We start from the raw sequence: 15,121 nt of genomic DNA, 5'->3' as shown, positions 1-15,121 counted from the left end.
CATACAGTTTAATAGTTTAAGAGTATAGTGAAGACTGACAAGTTATAAGATACAGTGAAGTCTAAATGGAGCAGAAAAGAATGTAATCTATGGAAACGCTGTTCCAAAGCAAGGTGAGAGTTGCTTACAGCATAAACTCATTGAATGGCTAGATCACTGTTGTTATGAAGGAATGACTGCTATATATCATTACATGTACAACAACAGTGGAATACAAATAGCCAGCCCCGCATTCTTCACGCTTAAAAATTCGCGTTGAGAAAATGAACTCCGCGTAGAATCTGCCTGGTTAAAAAGACGAACGACTCATTAAGTAAATTATCATTACACGTCACTTTTTTACCATTCTCTGTTTACGCGAATTTGATTATGAGTTATATTGTTGTTATTAGACACCTCAGAGAAATTGCAATGGCAGAGCCTCATTTTCGCACGCAGATCTTGTGGAGAGTTGCTTGCTACGCAGCAAACGCAGGTCGCCTTTTTTGGGGAAACCCGTCACATCCTCTGTCCATTTATGGGCATTGAGGTGACACGCAGCGGGGATTCCTCTCACTGGAGACGATGAATGGGGAGGCGGGACTACCTAGCCGGAGTGTATAAAAGGAGAGAGGAGGTAAGCCGCCAGTGTGAATTCACAGCAACAGATAGCAGACGATCATCAAACCAAGTCCTGTGGATACAGATCTCAGAAAAGGAGAATCCGGAATATTTTGCAGAAGTTCCTTTTAACGCCGGACTTGAAGGATATTACAAGAAGAAATTTTACTGTTGGGAAAACAGACGTTTTGTTACTTGCTTGTTATTTTTTCCTGCCATACCTGGATTGCCACGGCCCACGACTTTGATCCGGAAACATGCTGAACAACATGGATTTGAACCCCCAAGATTCGTTTTACCCTCAGTTTGACAACTGTGGAAGCTCGTCCATTGGGATTGACACCATCCAAGCAAAAGCAAATCAGGAAATTCTCGTGGATTCGGGAAGAGATGCACCTGTGCAGTTTAGTCAAGGTGAGTGTTTCCTCTTTTCCAACGCAAGATACTGTATTAATATTAGGTTTTGAATTGCCCTTTAAAACTAACTGCATGCATGATCTACTGTCTGCGCAACAGTTTATTAAAGCGATGCATGGCTTTAACACTGCACCACTGTACGCATTGCTTCGGTCGCATGCTTATATAACAATGCACGTTTAGATTCAATTTCCGTGTATATCTGATTAATATATAAATTCTCACACATTTTTAATCTTCCTCAGAGGGCGTTCCGATAATCCCTAAAACCGAAGCATCGGATTTCTTCTTTGACCCAGGCGAGGGTTCAAAAGGCAATCTGCCATCCTCGTTTGCGTACTCCGGCAGTTTCTACGTGGAGACGTCCCAGGGGGCACCTTGCAGCACGGAAACACTGCTCAACATGATAACGGAGATAGTTGGCATTTCCACGTTGCCCATCTCCGAATTTCAGGGAAGTGAACCCGGGCCATCGAACGGAACATCCTCACCACTGGACAGCGCCAGCGGCGGTGGCTTCCCTGTGCAGGCGTTTCAGAGCCAAGCGTCCACATGCACTGTGGGCAACACGCCTCCGCCGCTGTACTCACCCGAGCAGGTCCGCCATAGCTATCCCGACTTACAGGCGAATCTGCCGGTTCAGGACCCCACTTCCGCCAAAAGTAACTTCTGTTCCCCCGCTCAAGTGCAGAACCAGGGACAACTTGAGCCCCAGCCGGAGGCAACAGTTTTTCCAGTCGTTATCAAGAATGAATTCGAAAGCAGCTGCTACGAGTGGGACCCCTTCAGCAAATCCGATACCTACATGCCTTCAAGTTTCGAAACGGACAATTTCCCTATATCGAATGACTGCCCCTCCGACCAACAAGTGGATGTAAAAGATTTTCTCGACTCATTCTCTCCTATTTGTCCCGCCTCAGAAATCGAGTGCAAATTAGAAAGTGCAATTAAGCAAGAGCAATGTTTTATTGACAATTGCGCACAGAGTTTTGGCGTTTCTGCCTTCAACAATTGCCAGTTGCCAGTTATGGACATGCCGAACAATGCTTTAAAGCCTGGAGTTTTTCCCAACATCGGAGTTCAGCCTCTACCAAGTCACTGCGATTCGGCTTACACATCTGCGGCTCTGTCCAGCACTATAGACTCACTACTTTATTCAACCTTATTGCCAGACACGTTCTCCAGAAGCTGCACTCGCATTGAGAAACCAGCCCGAGTCAGGAAGAGCTCATCCACCTCAAATGGACCAGCCAAAGAGAAACCTTTCTCTTGCCCTATGGAGAACTGCGACAGGCGTTTTTCCCGCTCCGACGAGCTCAACCGACACATTCGTATTCACACTGGGCACAAGCCATTCCAGTGCCGCATCTGTTTGCGGAGTTTCAGTCGCAGCGACCACCTGACCACCCACACCAGGACTCACACAGGCGAGAAACCATTCTCGTGCGACGTCTGCGGCAAACGTTTCGCCCGGAGCGACGAGCGGAAAAGGCACGGACGCGTGCACCTCAAACAGAGGGAGAAGATGGAGCTGAAACCGCAAATAATTAGCGCCTGGCCCTTCACCTTGCCGGAGGGGATTTGAACATGCATTGTGCGCTTTACGGAGCCTAATTGTGCATGGCATTAATTCTTTCCGTCTTGGAAGATTAAAGCTACGTGATGCAGTTGACTACTGATTACAAGTTGACGCATCGGTCCCGTTGACTTGACAGATCGGCCCTCGGTACAGCTGTCAATGCCGAGGGAAAAAGAAAGAGAGAATGTCTTTGGACTGGGAGAATTGGAATGTGTTGAAACGGGAGCCCGACAACCAAAAAGGGAAACGATACCTTTTTCCGCATCTTGTATATGTGCTGCTGGGTGCCAAAAACACGGCGTTCTATGCAACAACGACGTAATAATTGATCAAAGCGATTGGAACGCTGTCACGTGACCATTCGGACTGCGAGCGCTCCTTTACGTTAGCCTCCAAGCGGGTTGTTGAAGTATTGTTTGACAACAGACTCGCTATTAAGTACACTCATCACAGAAGCAACCTCCAGGACTGCACTTCAAACGAACAAAAAGAGAGATAAATCAAAAACCATAAACCGAATGGTGGTACATACTGCACTTATCTTTAACTTGCCAACTGAGAGTCCAGTATCATGTGCTTTTAAGTTTTTTTTCTTTTCTTTTATTTAGTCGTAATACTGCTGTGTGTCCGACAATGTTTTCTTAAAAATGCATGTTTAATGTTATTATGGAATTGATACTTGTCCTATGCTGGGCAGGGAGGAGACACGGCCGCATTATGACACGTGTAATATAGTATTTCCATCAAATATGGGGTGGTTAATTCGCGAGGACCTGCGAATTCCGTTTTGCTGTCATGCATATGAATAGACCTTGTGTTGTATTTTATTACTTCAATATATAGATGACTTGTGAGACTTATAAAATCAGTGGCAAATAAATATATTTGTATAACTGTATTTTAATTTGTATTTTTCTAACTGTGTTTGTACGTTTTCCAAGATGACTGCTTTCCTGCAAATTTTTAATATTAAATTATGTATTTATTAACTTATATGTCAAACGAGTGCAAGACGAAGGTACAGAGGCCTTCAAAACAATACATTCCGTCGTCGCGGACTCACGCCATTCATTGTTCTCTAATGACTTTCATAGAGCGGCGGTGGACGGAGCAGATATGAAATGTGTCAATAATTGTGATTCAGCTGCACGGCGTGTCAGGTATTTATGAAAACATTGCCTGTCACTGGCAAAATACACGACGAGCGCAAGCCGCGGCGCCGCACTAATGAGATCACGCAGTCCGCGTATTGTTAGGTTAAACCAATTAGATTTCTCCGGTTCTGCAGTCGATCTGTGACACTGTCCTGCGGGAGATTAATTGCACAACCTTATACAATTGCAATTGAGTTACCCAGTAGCGCACATTGCAGCATTACCAAGTTCAAGTTCATTTTAGCTCGTTAAACCGTTACAACACTGAAAGAAACCACGCGGATGAACTGTATATTAATCTGAACAACCACGGGTGGAGTTTATTTAGGTTGTGTGCAATCTAGGTACTCTGCAATGGACTGTAATTGAAATTTGCCTTAAGTTATATTAACTATTGAGGTATTGACTGTAAATATGTATGATTTTTACAAGGAACTTGAACCTGTTGTTATTTTTCATAAAAGTGACACAATAAAACATTTGAATTCTTTAAATACTACGCGGATTCCTCTTCTCTGTTGAAAACCCCACTTACTACCCACAAAGAAGAACACACGAACCTATTCTCCTTAACCAGTTGTCTTAGTCATAGAGTGAGTCTGCCAAAATACTAGTGCAGGCTACATGCCTTAAAATCTGTAGCTCCACACATCAACTCGATCTCGCGATGAAAACGTCCACATTTACTGCAATTTAAGTTAAATATAGATTTTTTTTCACTCCCTTACATAAACACTTACGCTTACATAACTATATTTGTGGGGGCTTCCCCATCACGTTTGTTATTCCAGGTCTTGGTGTGTCGGGAAAAACCCATACGGTAGCTCGCTTTGGATCACACAAAAACAGGGAAGCAGAGCACCATGTGATCCGAAGCGAAAATCTGCTATTTGATACACTTGTGACCCAGTTCTATTCCCAGATTGAAACTATACATTGCAACCTTTCCTCTCACGCACATTCCAACCTTTCTCATCACACCGACATTTTAGTGATAAAATCCTTCATTATTAAGACCAAACGGTCTTTGTATCCCATTGGCTCCTGGGGATCTGTTCACGCGCATGAATACCGCCATTCGTTGAAGACGGCATTGTTCTTTCGGTGTGAAACGCTAAAATAAACACTTTAAAAGCTGTATGACATCCCAGAAACAAAAGCTTCACGAATTCATGACTTGGCGAACTCAATAATCACTAAACGGAAGGAGATCATTGGCGTTGTGTGGGATTTTAAAGATAATCTATCGATACGCGACGTCACTGCATGTCATTGCCATATGTAACAGTAGTATCCAAAAGTGAATGATGGAATTGATCTTTCCTTTACGATTGAATTGATCTGAATTCGTATTTAGTTCCTTCTTCTCAGCATTATATCTAGAGGACAAGTCCACGTAAACTATAGCCTGTCACTGCCTCTTCTAATTAAACGCTCATCAGATGATCGAAAGTGAGGGTAAATCGAGCGGACCAGCTCAGTACATAAATCACATACATTTTTGGGGTTTACCGCGGAGCAGAAATCCCTTTAACGCTTAAACGAAACCGATTAAAGGATTAGATTTATTTCGAGCTCCGTGTCATCTCATGCAGGTATAGTGTATGCGTCTACAGTTCTGATTAAAACGCAAAATGTTGAGCGTTAATCTCGAACCTTATACCGTCTGTGCTATTTCCAATCTTCGTCTTGTGGTATTACATGTTTTAAAATGCACCACGCATCATATTAAATGCTGTTAGACGGCAAAATTGACAGGACTCGTATAAATACTGTCAGTGTTAAATTGCCACTGTCAGCTTCGCCGTGTACAGTTAGTCCTCATATCATATTTTTAAACAACTGGATACAGCATAATGGAAACATCTGGCCTTCTCATTATACATTGCGGCAGAAAGATTTCATCCTCTCGTTATTCATTTCGGTGATGTATTGTGTTGACAGCTGGTACACCATCAGTGTTAAAACCGCTTTAATTGACGAGACAAACCAAGCCAAACGTGTTTTTGCAGAAGTTTTGTCTGGTCCTTTGGCTGTGACCTGAAGATGTATAGTATACTATACATCCCCTCCTTGCGCTTTGGAGAAAGATGCCAGTGTCGCTCGCATTAACTTGCAAGTAAATGTTTTCTGTCCGCGCAATGAAACGTTTGACTGGCATGGACCCTGTTGTAGAAACCGAAGACGTTATGAAGTGGTACCGGGTTATTGGATTCAAGTGTACATTAATCATTGTTACACTTTAGAAATGGTCTTTTAATGCGCCGTGGCTTTGTGCCATAGATCCGCTGTAGCGTAATCACCGCGCAATTCCGCTCCTGTTCGGGAGGCGGGCAGGAGGTACGGCGCGCTGACCTCCGGGTGGGCTTCGTAATCAAGGTGCATAATCACATGCCTGTAATGGCAATCAGGTCCGGTGGATTAAAGCCTTTGAATCATTCCCTGCCGGATGGTCGTATGTCTGATACTGAAGAAGGGAGTAGGAGGTCTGGAGAATGTAGGTGATTAGATGCGGAAAGAGAGCTCGTTATGCATACGGGAAGGCGCCTAATTCGCGCGATTGTTGTGAAGTCAAAGTTCCTTGTTAATATTCCCTGGCAGGCAGACACGCCACCGTTGGCTTTGAGAGCTTGCCAGGTGGTTTCTGAATTGCGGGTTAAACCTGCGCCTCAAGGAGACTTGGAGATTGTTGAGCTTCCTCTTGCCGCATCTCTATGGTAACTTAGTCAAACGGGGTCTGGTGCATCGCACGGGGAAGGGGGGGGACGACAATGTGCCTTGGGAGAGAGACGTCTTTGAAGCTGTCTAAGTGCGCTGCTTGGCCCTTCACAGTGATTCCCATTGAACTTGCAAAATACTCCATTTTATTGCAAGCTACTTGGATTGCTTTCAATTTTACATTCGCGCAGCATGATATTTGAATCGGAGCATTTTAGATTAAGTACCTTGCTCAAGGGTAAACCAACGGGGCCCCATCTAGCACTGTTAGTATATATACCACTTGCTGTATATTATTTTTTTTTTTGGTTGATGGATTTTATTTTTCTGGAGAGGTGAGTTTTCTGGGGTGCGGGGAAAGTAAATCGACTCGATACGGAAGACGTCGAACAGAATCGGAAGGACGGCGAACTGCTAAATGCGCGTGCGTACACGCACGCTGCCAGTTAGGCTATGTATGTGAGTTCCATCTTCTACTGGCAGCATGAGGGCCAAGCTGCTTGAAAGTACTCATCAAGCTGGACTTTGAAACAAGACATCGGTCCAGAATAATCAGAACACCTGAGTGCTGGATTCTTACAAGTCTAACAGTTTATAATGACATGTATTTACATCTATACAGAGGTGGAAAGTTCAGGTCTAGACAGTATACATCTATACTAAGGTTTTGTTTCAACCAATCAATTTCTATAATTTCCTTTGGGATCAATAAAGTTCTATCTATCTATCTATCTATCTATCTATCTATCTATCTATCTATCTATCTATCTATCTATCTATCCTAATCAATTCTGATCAGTGTGCAGAATACCCGTCAATATTTGGGGGGGGGGGGTCCCCATCTCCCTATTGTTGCGCAATACTGATCTTGAGACCCCCTTAAAACTTTTGAGGCTTTCAGGGGGTCTCATGGGTTAATCGGGGGTGTCGGAGCAGGAGCACGTGTTTTGTGGGGCAGGAGGTTTTGGGGCTGATTTGGTCCCTACCAATGCTGAAACTGGTCATGAACCCCGTTCAGCTGTGAAGGCCAATGATGTTTATGACTATTGCCTCCAGGGATGGAGGGGGGGGTGTGGTGGGGTTGCACACTTCATTCCCTTGCACTAGTGCCAAGATTGAGTAACCAGAAACCCCCACCCTGATTTTTACTCCTTTTTTGCACTTTCCTGGTGAACGAGGATGTCTGACCATTTTGCGTTTAACACGCAATGTCTGACCATTTTGCGTTTAACAGGATTTATCATGATCTCGACATCTGGAAAGACTGCAGCTGGCACCTCCATGTGACCAATCAGCTCTCGGGGTTTCTCCTTCAACGAGGCTGAAAGTAGAGTGAACACTGGAGGTGAAACTCTCCCCTTTCCAGGTATGTATGCAGACAGTCAAATGTATTAGGTAATTACCATCATTCAACAACTACTGTGCAACTCGTGGAATAAAAAACACCATCACATTTTTCTGAATGTTTTTGTTCTTTGGATAATTGCCACCGTAGGCAAGGGAGGAAGCAACCATCGAGGATAAGAGAAGCTTCTGGAAGGAAAATGTATGTCGCTGGAAAGAACAGAGCTGTGGGTGGGAAACCCATTGTGACTTTACGGTTATTACAAAAAGCTGCTAGTATATTAGTCGATTAGAGTACCCGGTCATTAGCTTGGATCTTTTTTTTTTATAATTCTACAATGGTTCCCTTACCGGCGCCCCCTGTTGACTCTGCTCTAGGAAAATTCGCCATGATTACCATCATATGTCCACTTCACCAGTGACTGCAAATACGTAACATCACTACGCACGGTCCTCTTAACGAAAAGGGTTCATTTGTTTCTCCGCAGTTTGCATTTTAAAAAAATCACAGAAAACAACAGCTGTGGTCGCTCACACCGGCAAGAATGTAACTATATATAGTATATGAGCGCTTAACACAGCTCATGTTATATAAGACTCGCGATATATATATATATATATCATATTCCAGGTAGTGTGAAAGAAATTTTAATGGACCTCTTTATGGGGGGGTGGTTAGTTTCAGTCCTGGTAGAAGAAGAGCATTAATATGTAAATACATGCAACAATTCATCAGCCTGTTGTCATACCTACAATGAACGCCTAAATAAGTTCCACTGAAAAATCACAAGAGCAATCCTTGATATGATATACTGTGTTACTATGGCAACAGCTGTGGCTCAAGCAAAAGATGCATGAGTCCAAGGCGTTATTATTAGAATAGGACGTTTGCCCCGTTACCTGAGGAGATCACTCTCGATCAGGCACCCGGATTTAGTTTTGTCACGAGGGATAGAAAAGTTACACAATGGGACTGGTGGTGCTTAAAGACGTAAAGGTTCCATATTTGATTTTAACATACTGTCAAGAGTTAAATATATCATTTGTGGGTGCATGTTTTATGGTGGATTGGTGGTTCTGAGGTGAGGGCTCTGTTGTAGTAATCGGAAGGTTGCTGGATCGAATCCCAGGAATGCCTGGAGCAAGGCTCTTAACCTGCAATTGTTTCATCCTGGGTACGATGTTAATCTCCATGTAACCCTGTGCTGAGGTATCACCTGCTGCATGTCTGCATTCAGGTTATCTTCCCTGAGGTGGTTTATGTGGTGGTAGGTGTAATCAGCATGTGTTCCTTGCCTTACCTCATGTTGTATAAATGCACGTGACAGTGTAAAACCGTGGCAAACAGCTGGATCACTTAGAAGACCGTGTGGTTGGATCATGCCTAAGATGTTACTCTGGAGTGACAGTGAACGGTCTTTGTAGGACAAAACGGTTGGCCTGTGTCCTGCTAGTGCCTTCATACATTCCGAGTATGATGAGCACTTTAATTTGGCACGGCTCCTCTCGGATGCTTCCGCGCTTTCATCTCTTTCCTGCTGGAAAAAAAAAAATTCGCGTCTCGCGGGAAGCAGATGTCAAGTTCTGATGTCGAGCCAAGTCGTGGAAAGTCGCTGGGCCTGGAAGGAGGCCGGCCTTGGAATGTGGTTCCTACGGCAGAGAGCCCCGTGTGGCATCTCCGTCTAACTCTACTTTGATGGCTGCAAGATGCCGACCTTGAGGACCACAGGTTAAAGTGAAGCGATCAGATTCGTTCCTTGTTGTCCAAATGCATCATTTGAAGCTAGTTAGTCGAGAAATGGAGTTGAAACAACGTCCTATGGCTCCGGAGGACTGGAGCTGCCAGCTGTTGACATTCTCGATGCTTGGATATTAGAAAAAACAACCCCAAACATGTAAATCGATGAGTGTGTGACCCAGGCTTTGCAATGGGGACCAGGGAAGCACCATGGAGAGGATCCTTGCTGCTATTCTGGAACTTGAAAAGCTCTTACTGACCAGATGGAGGCCTTGCCAGAGATCATCGTGACTGAAGCTCAGTTGTTGCGCGCGGGGGGGGGGGTCTTAATTGTTAGATTGGTTCACCACCCCCCTAGTGGGGAAGAAAATTATGGGATGCGTATAAACATTCGACGTGCCAGTGTGTCACACTGATGAATGAGAGCAGTTGGGAAAGGCTCTCAGAACTGATGGGGAGCTTCTTACTGCTGGGATCAGGCACCTGTGGAGCCCACAAGGTCTCCAGAGCAGATGTCATCAGGCTGCAATAAACATTTCTATAGTCTTCTGTGTGTGGCGTTAAAAGCCAGTGTCTTACAGACCACAAACCGGGGTCTAGTGTGGCGTTAAAAACCAGTGTCTTACAGACCACAAACCGGGGTCTAGTGTGGCGTTAAAAGCCAGTGTCTTACAGACCACAAAACCGGGGTCTAGTGTGGCGTTAAAAACCAGTGTCTTACAGACCACAAACCGGGGTCTAGTGTGGCGTTAAAAACCAGTGTCTTACAGACCACAAACCGGGGTCTAGTGTGGCGTTAAAAGCCAGTGTCTTACAGACCACAAACCGGGGTCTAGTGTGGCGTTAAAAGCCAGTGTCTTACAGACCACAAACCGGGGTCTAGTGTGGCGTTAAAAACCAGTGTCTTACAGACCACAAACCGGGGTCTAGTGTGGCGTTAAAAGCCAGTGTCTTACAGACCACAAACCGGGGTCTAGTGTGGCGTTAAAAGCCAGTGTCTTACAGACCACAAACCGGGGTCTAGTGTGGCGTTAAAAGCCAGTGTCTTACAGACCACAAACCGGGACTCCCTTAGCTGTGCCATTGACACTGGACAACGATATGTAGGGTAGCATATATATGTGTATATATATATATATATATATTAGTCATGAATTACATTTATTTATATTTTACTGGTTCGAATCCTCTGGAGGCGCTTGCTGTTTTACCCGTGAGTGAAATTTCATCTTTTTTGCAGTTTCATTGGCATCAGCTTAGAAGCTTGAAAACAAAATTTCATACCATAATGTTAATTTAAATTTTTACTCCAGAAAGGGCCCCTATGTCTTGTAATGCCAGAATGCAAAACTCCCCAGCCTCATTTATACACAACCTTCTGATTTTCTTTGTTCCGCACGCCCCCCGTTTCAGCTGACTAGATTCCACATTAGTCTACCAACCCATCGTGTGGCACCCCCTCAGAGAGAGCCCACAGTATGCCAACCTCCAGTGCGCTGGCCCACCATGTTCCACCCCTGCTGTGCTGGCCAACCATACACCTTCCCTGATTTACTCACCTCCTCTGTAGTTGCCCACAGGGTACGCTGTTTGCCTGCACTAATCCCCCGAATAAGGATCTCGGCTTTTGCGTGCCTGCTGTGACAGGACAATACGTTTCTGATCAGCGCTGGTAGCTCTAAAGTCTTCGAGAAGGTGCTGACTCACCGCGATCTGGCCTTCCGTGTCTGGAGATTGTTTTCGTTGCCATGGTATTGTGTTCAAGAAAGTCGAGTCTCAAAATGGTGAGGAATGACCCAGGCTAGGGGGTTAATAGCGGCGTGCTAGCTGGCTGGCACAGTTATGTCCAGCACTGGTTGGGGCCACACAATGGAACATTTTTTATTCTCTCGTCATTGTAAAAATGCCTCACATTTAACATTCCTAAAGTTAAGCACTGCAGCCTTCAAATGCTCTCTTTAAAAAGCACAACACTCCAGTTCGTACATCAGAATAATGATTTATTTGTGGCTACATATCGAACTTAGTCATTTTTTCTCCATTGCTGCCCCCTGTTGGCCCGGACTGTCATATTACTCTGAGTAACGAGAATGGTGCTGTCTTCTTCCCAGCTTGTACAAGGCAGGGGTGCGAGAGGAGGGTTACCACAGTGTTTACCTACACATCCAGTCATTTGTCAGTGAAGGATGTGCGCGCTGTGGAGAAGATATTTATAATCTCTCCAGTTTTGTTTGGAAGTTTTTCTCTATAGGCGTATTTTGCTCGGTAAGACCTAAAGGCAAAATTCGGAGGAAAATTGGTTAGTGTCTTACGAGCTGAAAGATGAAAGAACAGATGAACACGAGAGACTGACATCTATGTGTTGTCCTTTGTCTCGCCAATTAATAATTGACAGCACTCTGCAAATGACTGTACTGTGTCTAAGTGTCTCGCTTGAGTAACGGTTGCTAGGCGAATGACAGCTAATTATATCCATTCGAGGCGTTCGTGGAAGATCAAAATGCCTTAATTGCAATGAATCAAAGAGAATAGATGGCCTGGCGTTGTAGGTTTTCAGTTATTTGGGCATTTATAAATAGAAATACAACAGGATCGATCACTATCTGTTTCTGTAGCTCGGCACAGGAATTGCCTCATTTAATGTAGGTTAATGTTTCTTTTGGTTTTTTTTTTACGTATATTTTCCGTCGTTTAGCAGGAAGCTGGGATTTAAGTGCTGTGTTGTCAATGGAAGCCCTCAAAAGAGTCGACAGACTCCTCCTACTCCATTGTATACGGTAGGAAGTTTTCGCCTGGTTCTGCGTCCGTCAAATGAGAATCAGAAGCTCCCCCGTGCAGCGCATAACCTCAGTCACTGGAGATAAAGAGTGACGCTCGAGAAATTGACAACTACTGGCCAGAAGGGGGCGCATCTGCACCTCCATTAATGTGCTTAGCCAGTACGCATGCCTTGACGGCCAAGGTATTGAAATTCTTACATTTACATAATTGTGCCCCTTCTGTAATTCTCAAGCTGTGAATATGTGAGATATAACAGTTTTGTTTCTGAGTGCTGACAATGGATTGCCAGAAAAAAAAAATGTTAATAGAAAACTATGTCTTACTAAATCCGAACACCATGGATTTAAAAATAAAAACTCTTTCCCTTGTCTTCTGAAATCTGAAGTAATGTTTGTGAGATGGATAAAATATACTTAAATTCTGTGTATGGAGGTCCTGAAATTGTCCTTTTTTCCCAGCATTATATACAGTACAGAGTACAGGGTCAGTCAGTCTCTGGAACAACTAAGGGCCTTGCTGAGGAGCACAATGGTGAAATTCTTCTGCCGACCACAGGATTTGACCAGCAGCCTTCTGCTCTCAGGGGCAGTTTCCTAACCAGCAGAACCAATAGGAGGATATAGTAAGTGAAAAAAATCTTTAGGGGTCCAAGGTTACCTGGAAATCCTCCCCTCCTGGGCAGAGAGTACAACTGCAGGCTCAGACGTGGGTAATGTTCAGACGATCTGGTTGTGATCCAACATGAAATTTGGGTTTCAAATGTAATCATGTGAATAAGTTCTGAAAGATGTGGCTGGCTCGGCGGTCCAATCGACGAGGCACCAGACAGCTGATACCAGGGAGGACCTGGGTGACGCTCCAGCAGAACCTGAGCAAACAGGGGCCCCGGCCTTCCCTGTTGCTTCAGGGACGGGATTAATCTCCACACTCCCCGCGAGGAGGATTGGAGATCTCCTCCTCAGTGGAGCCTTGGAGGGCATCTCTGCACAAATGTCAGCTAGCAAAGTTGTAAAAGCTGACTTTCTCGGTCTCGGTTCTCACACTTCTCCTCTCCTGGGAGGATGGGTCTTGGTAAGGAACAGGCTCTGTGTGACAGGTGTTGCCCAGAGAGTGGGGGAAACGTCGTCTTGATGATGCCAGAGAGCTGTGAGCTTTTGGATTGCGCCTTCTTGCATAGAGCTGACTCTAATCCCTGTTGATGGATCATTGCAACATGCAGGTTGTTGATGGTGATGCCGGGCAGGGTGCGGGTCACCCTCAATCTTCACCACCGCGCAGCAGAAGCATGAGTCCAGGACGGATTTGCTGACACGGCGATTCCTTTCTTTAAAATCTCTCCCCGGAAATTTCTGAACTTTAAATCTGATCTGCTTTCTTATGGAGGTTTCCAGCCAAATTCTATCTATAAAACGTTCTCTCCAAAGAAGTTTTGAGCTTGTAATAATAGCTTACTGACACTTTGCAGGGCCAAAACCTTCTGGGGCAGCTTGGTTATCTCTGACTTGATCACCTGTTAATATTTAAAACTGAGATAATTACATATATTACTGCAGTTGCTGCGGATAATTTTGGGTCAGTGACACAATGAGACTCTTTTCTTTGGCAGATAGAAACTCAGATCAGATGTCTGTAAGCTTAATGGTGGCTGACTGTGACCCATCTGATAGAGCAGTGTTTCCCACTTCGTTCCTCAGGGACCCGTGGACAGTCCATGTTTTTGCTCCAACCAGGAGCTGGGAGGGAGCAAACATGTGGACCGTCTATGGGTCCCTGAGGGCCAGGTTGGGAAGCACTGTGATAGAATATTATTGCTAATGTCCTTCCTCCTTCCATTTTCTGCTTATCTGGTATAGGGTCACCGGAGCTCATTCCAAACAGCACAGGGGGACAATGCAGGGAATTACCCCGGATGGAAAGTTCATCACAGACATGAACCAAGATGGCTCCTCTCGATGAGGAAAGGCTGCAAAGTCAAGCTATGTTCACCTGTACATAAGCAGCTGTTTTAAACTGACAGTATCCATTATGTCATTCGTTTAATACATCATTATTATGTTCTTCATAGTGATATGTGTACATGGCAATCTATCTGCACGTTTTTGACATTTTTGACACATTAAACACTGATGTTTAAATGATCTGGATGTATTCATTTGTTGCTGCAGCACTGGGTCAGATTGAGATAACCAACATGGAGCAGAGATCTGTGTCGTTTTAACATTTTCTTATTATTTTGCAAACATCTATCTTTCAATTCCTCACCCAGTACAGGGTTGTTGGGAACTTGAAACCTATCCAAGGTGCATTCACATAAATATCAACAGCTATATCAAAGCAATTTACTTAATTAAAAACATACAAATCTTTATATTATGTATGACATTTAGGATTTATTGCATTGTATCTGGCTGGTATGGTGACTAAGTGTCAAATTTTACCTCAGATTTCTTCAGGCAACCCTAGCAGGGGATCCGAGGTGACAGTTTGTCAGTGGGGCAATGGTGTGTGAGCATGTGATGATGTGTGTATACCTTTTGATGAGCTTGCATCTTGTGTACGGCGCAACCTGTACCCCATGTTTCCTGGTTCCCGGTTCCATGCAAATGTGTAGTTGATAAGTGGCTGGAAAGTGATGGATGGATAGGTTCAATCTCCAAGACTGGAGGCCGTGACTGTGCATTTAAGGAATAATAAGTAAACTAATGTGCCCCTTCACGGGGCGACCAGGGTCTCGAGCCGGCGAGCTCAACCTTCGGCGCGTGCAGTCCCGGCCCGCCCCCCGCGCGCGCT

The 15,121-nt window shown here is 44.6% G+C and overlaps 1 protein-coding gene across 1 annotated transcript; it reads left to right on the top strand.

Annotated features, from left to right (window-relative positions):
* The first annotated feature begins 425 nt into the window (after positions 1–425).
* On the top strand, positions 426–4,244 carry LOC111837293 (uncharacterized). The gene is made up of 2 exons (XM_023799196.2): positions 426–1,014; positions 1,263–4,244. The coding sequence occupies exons 1-2, from the start codon at positions 858–860 to the stop codon at positions 2,600–2,602; spliced, it is 1,497 nt and encodes a 498-aa protein (XP_023654964.1). The 5' UTR covers positions 426–857; the 3' UTR covers positions 2,603–4,244.
* The last annotated feature ends 10,877 nt before the right edge of the window (positions 4,245–15,121 follow it).

The sequence above is a fragment of the Paramormyrops kingsleyae genome, chromosome 25 (genome assembly GCF_048594095.1).
Source record: "Paramormyrops kingsleyae isolate MSU_618 chromosome 25, PKINGS_0.4, whole genome shotgun sequence".
NCBI lineage: Eukaryota > Metazoa > Chordata > Actinopteri > Osteoglossiformes > Mormyridae > Paramormyrops > Paramormyrops kingsleyae.
The sequence above is the reverse complement of the archived record's forward strand: the minus strand, read 5'-3'. Positions and strand labels throughout refer to the sequence as shown.

Coding starts and splice junctions, on each gene's coding strand:
- LOC111837293 (XM_023799196.2), top strand. CDS start 858: ATGCTGAACAACATGGATTTGAACCCCCAAGATTCGTTTTACCCTCAG. Junction 1,015..1,262: donor ACCTGTGCAGTTTAGTCAAG/GTGAGTGTTTCC, acceptor AATCTTCCTCAG/AGGGCGTTCCGATAATCCCT.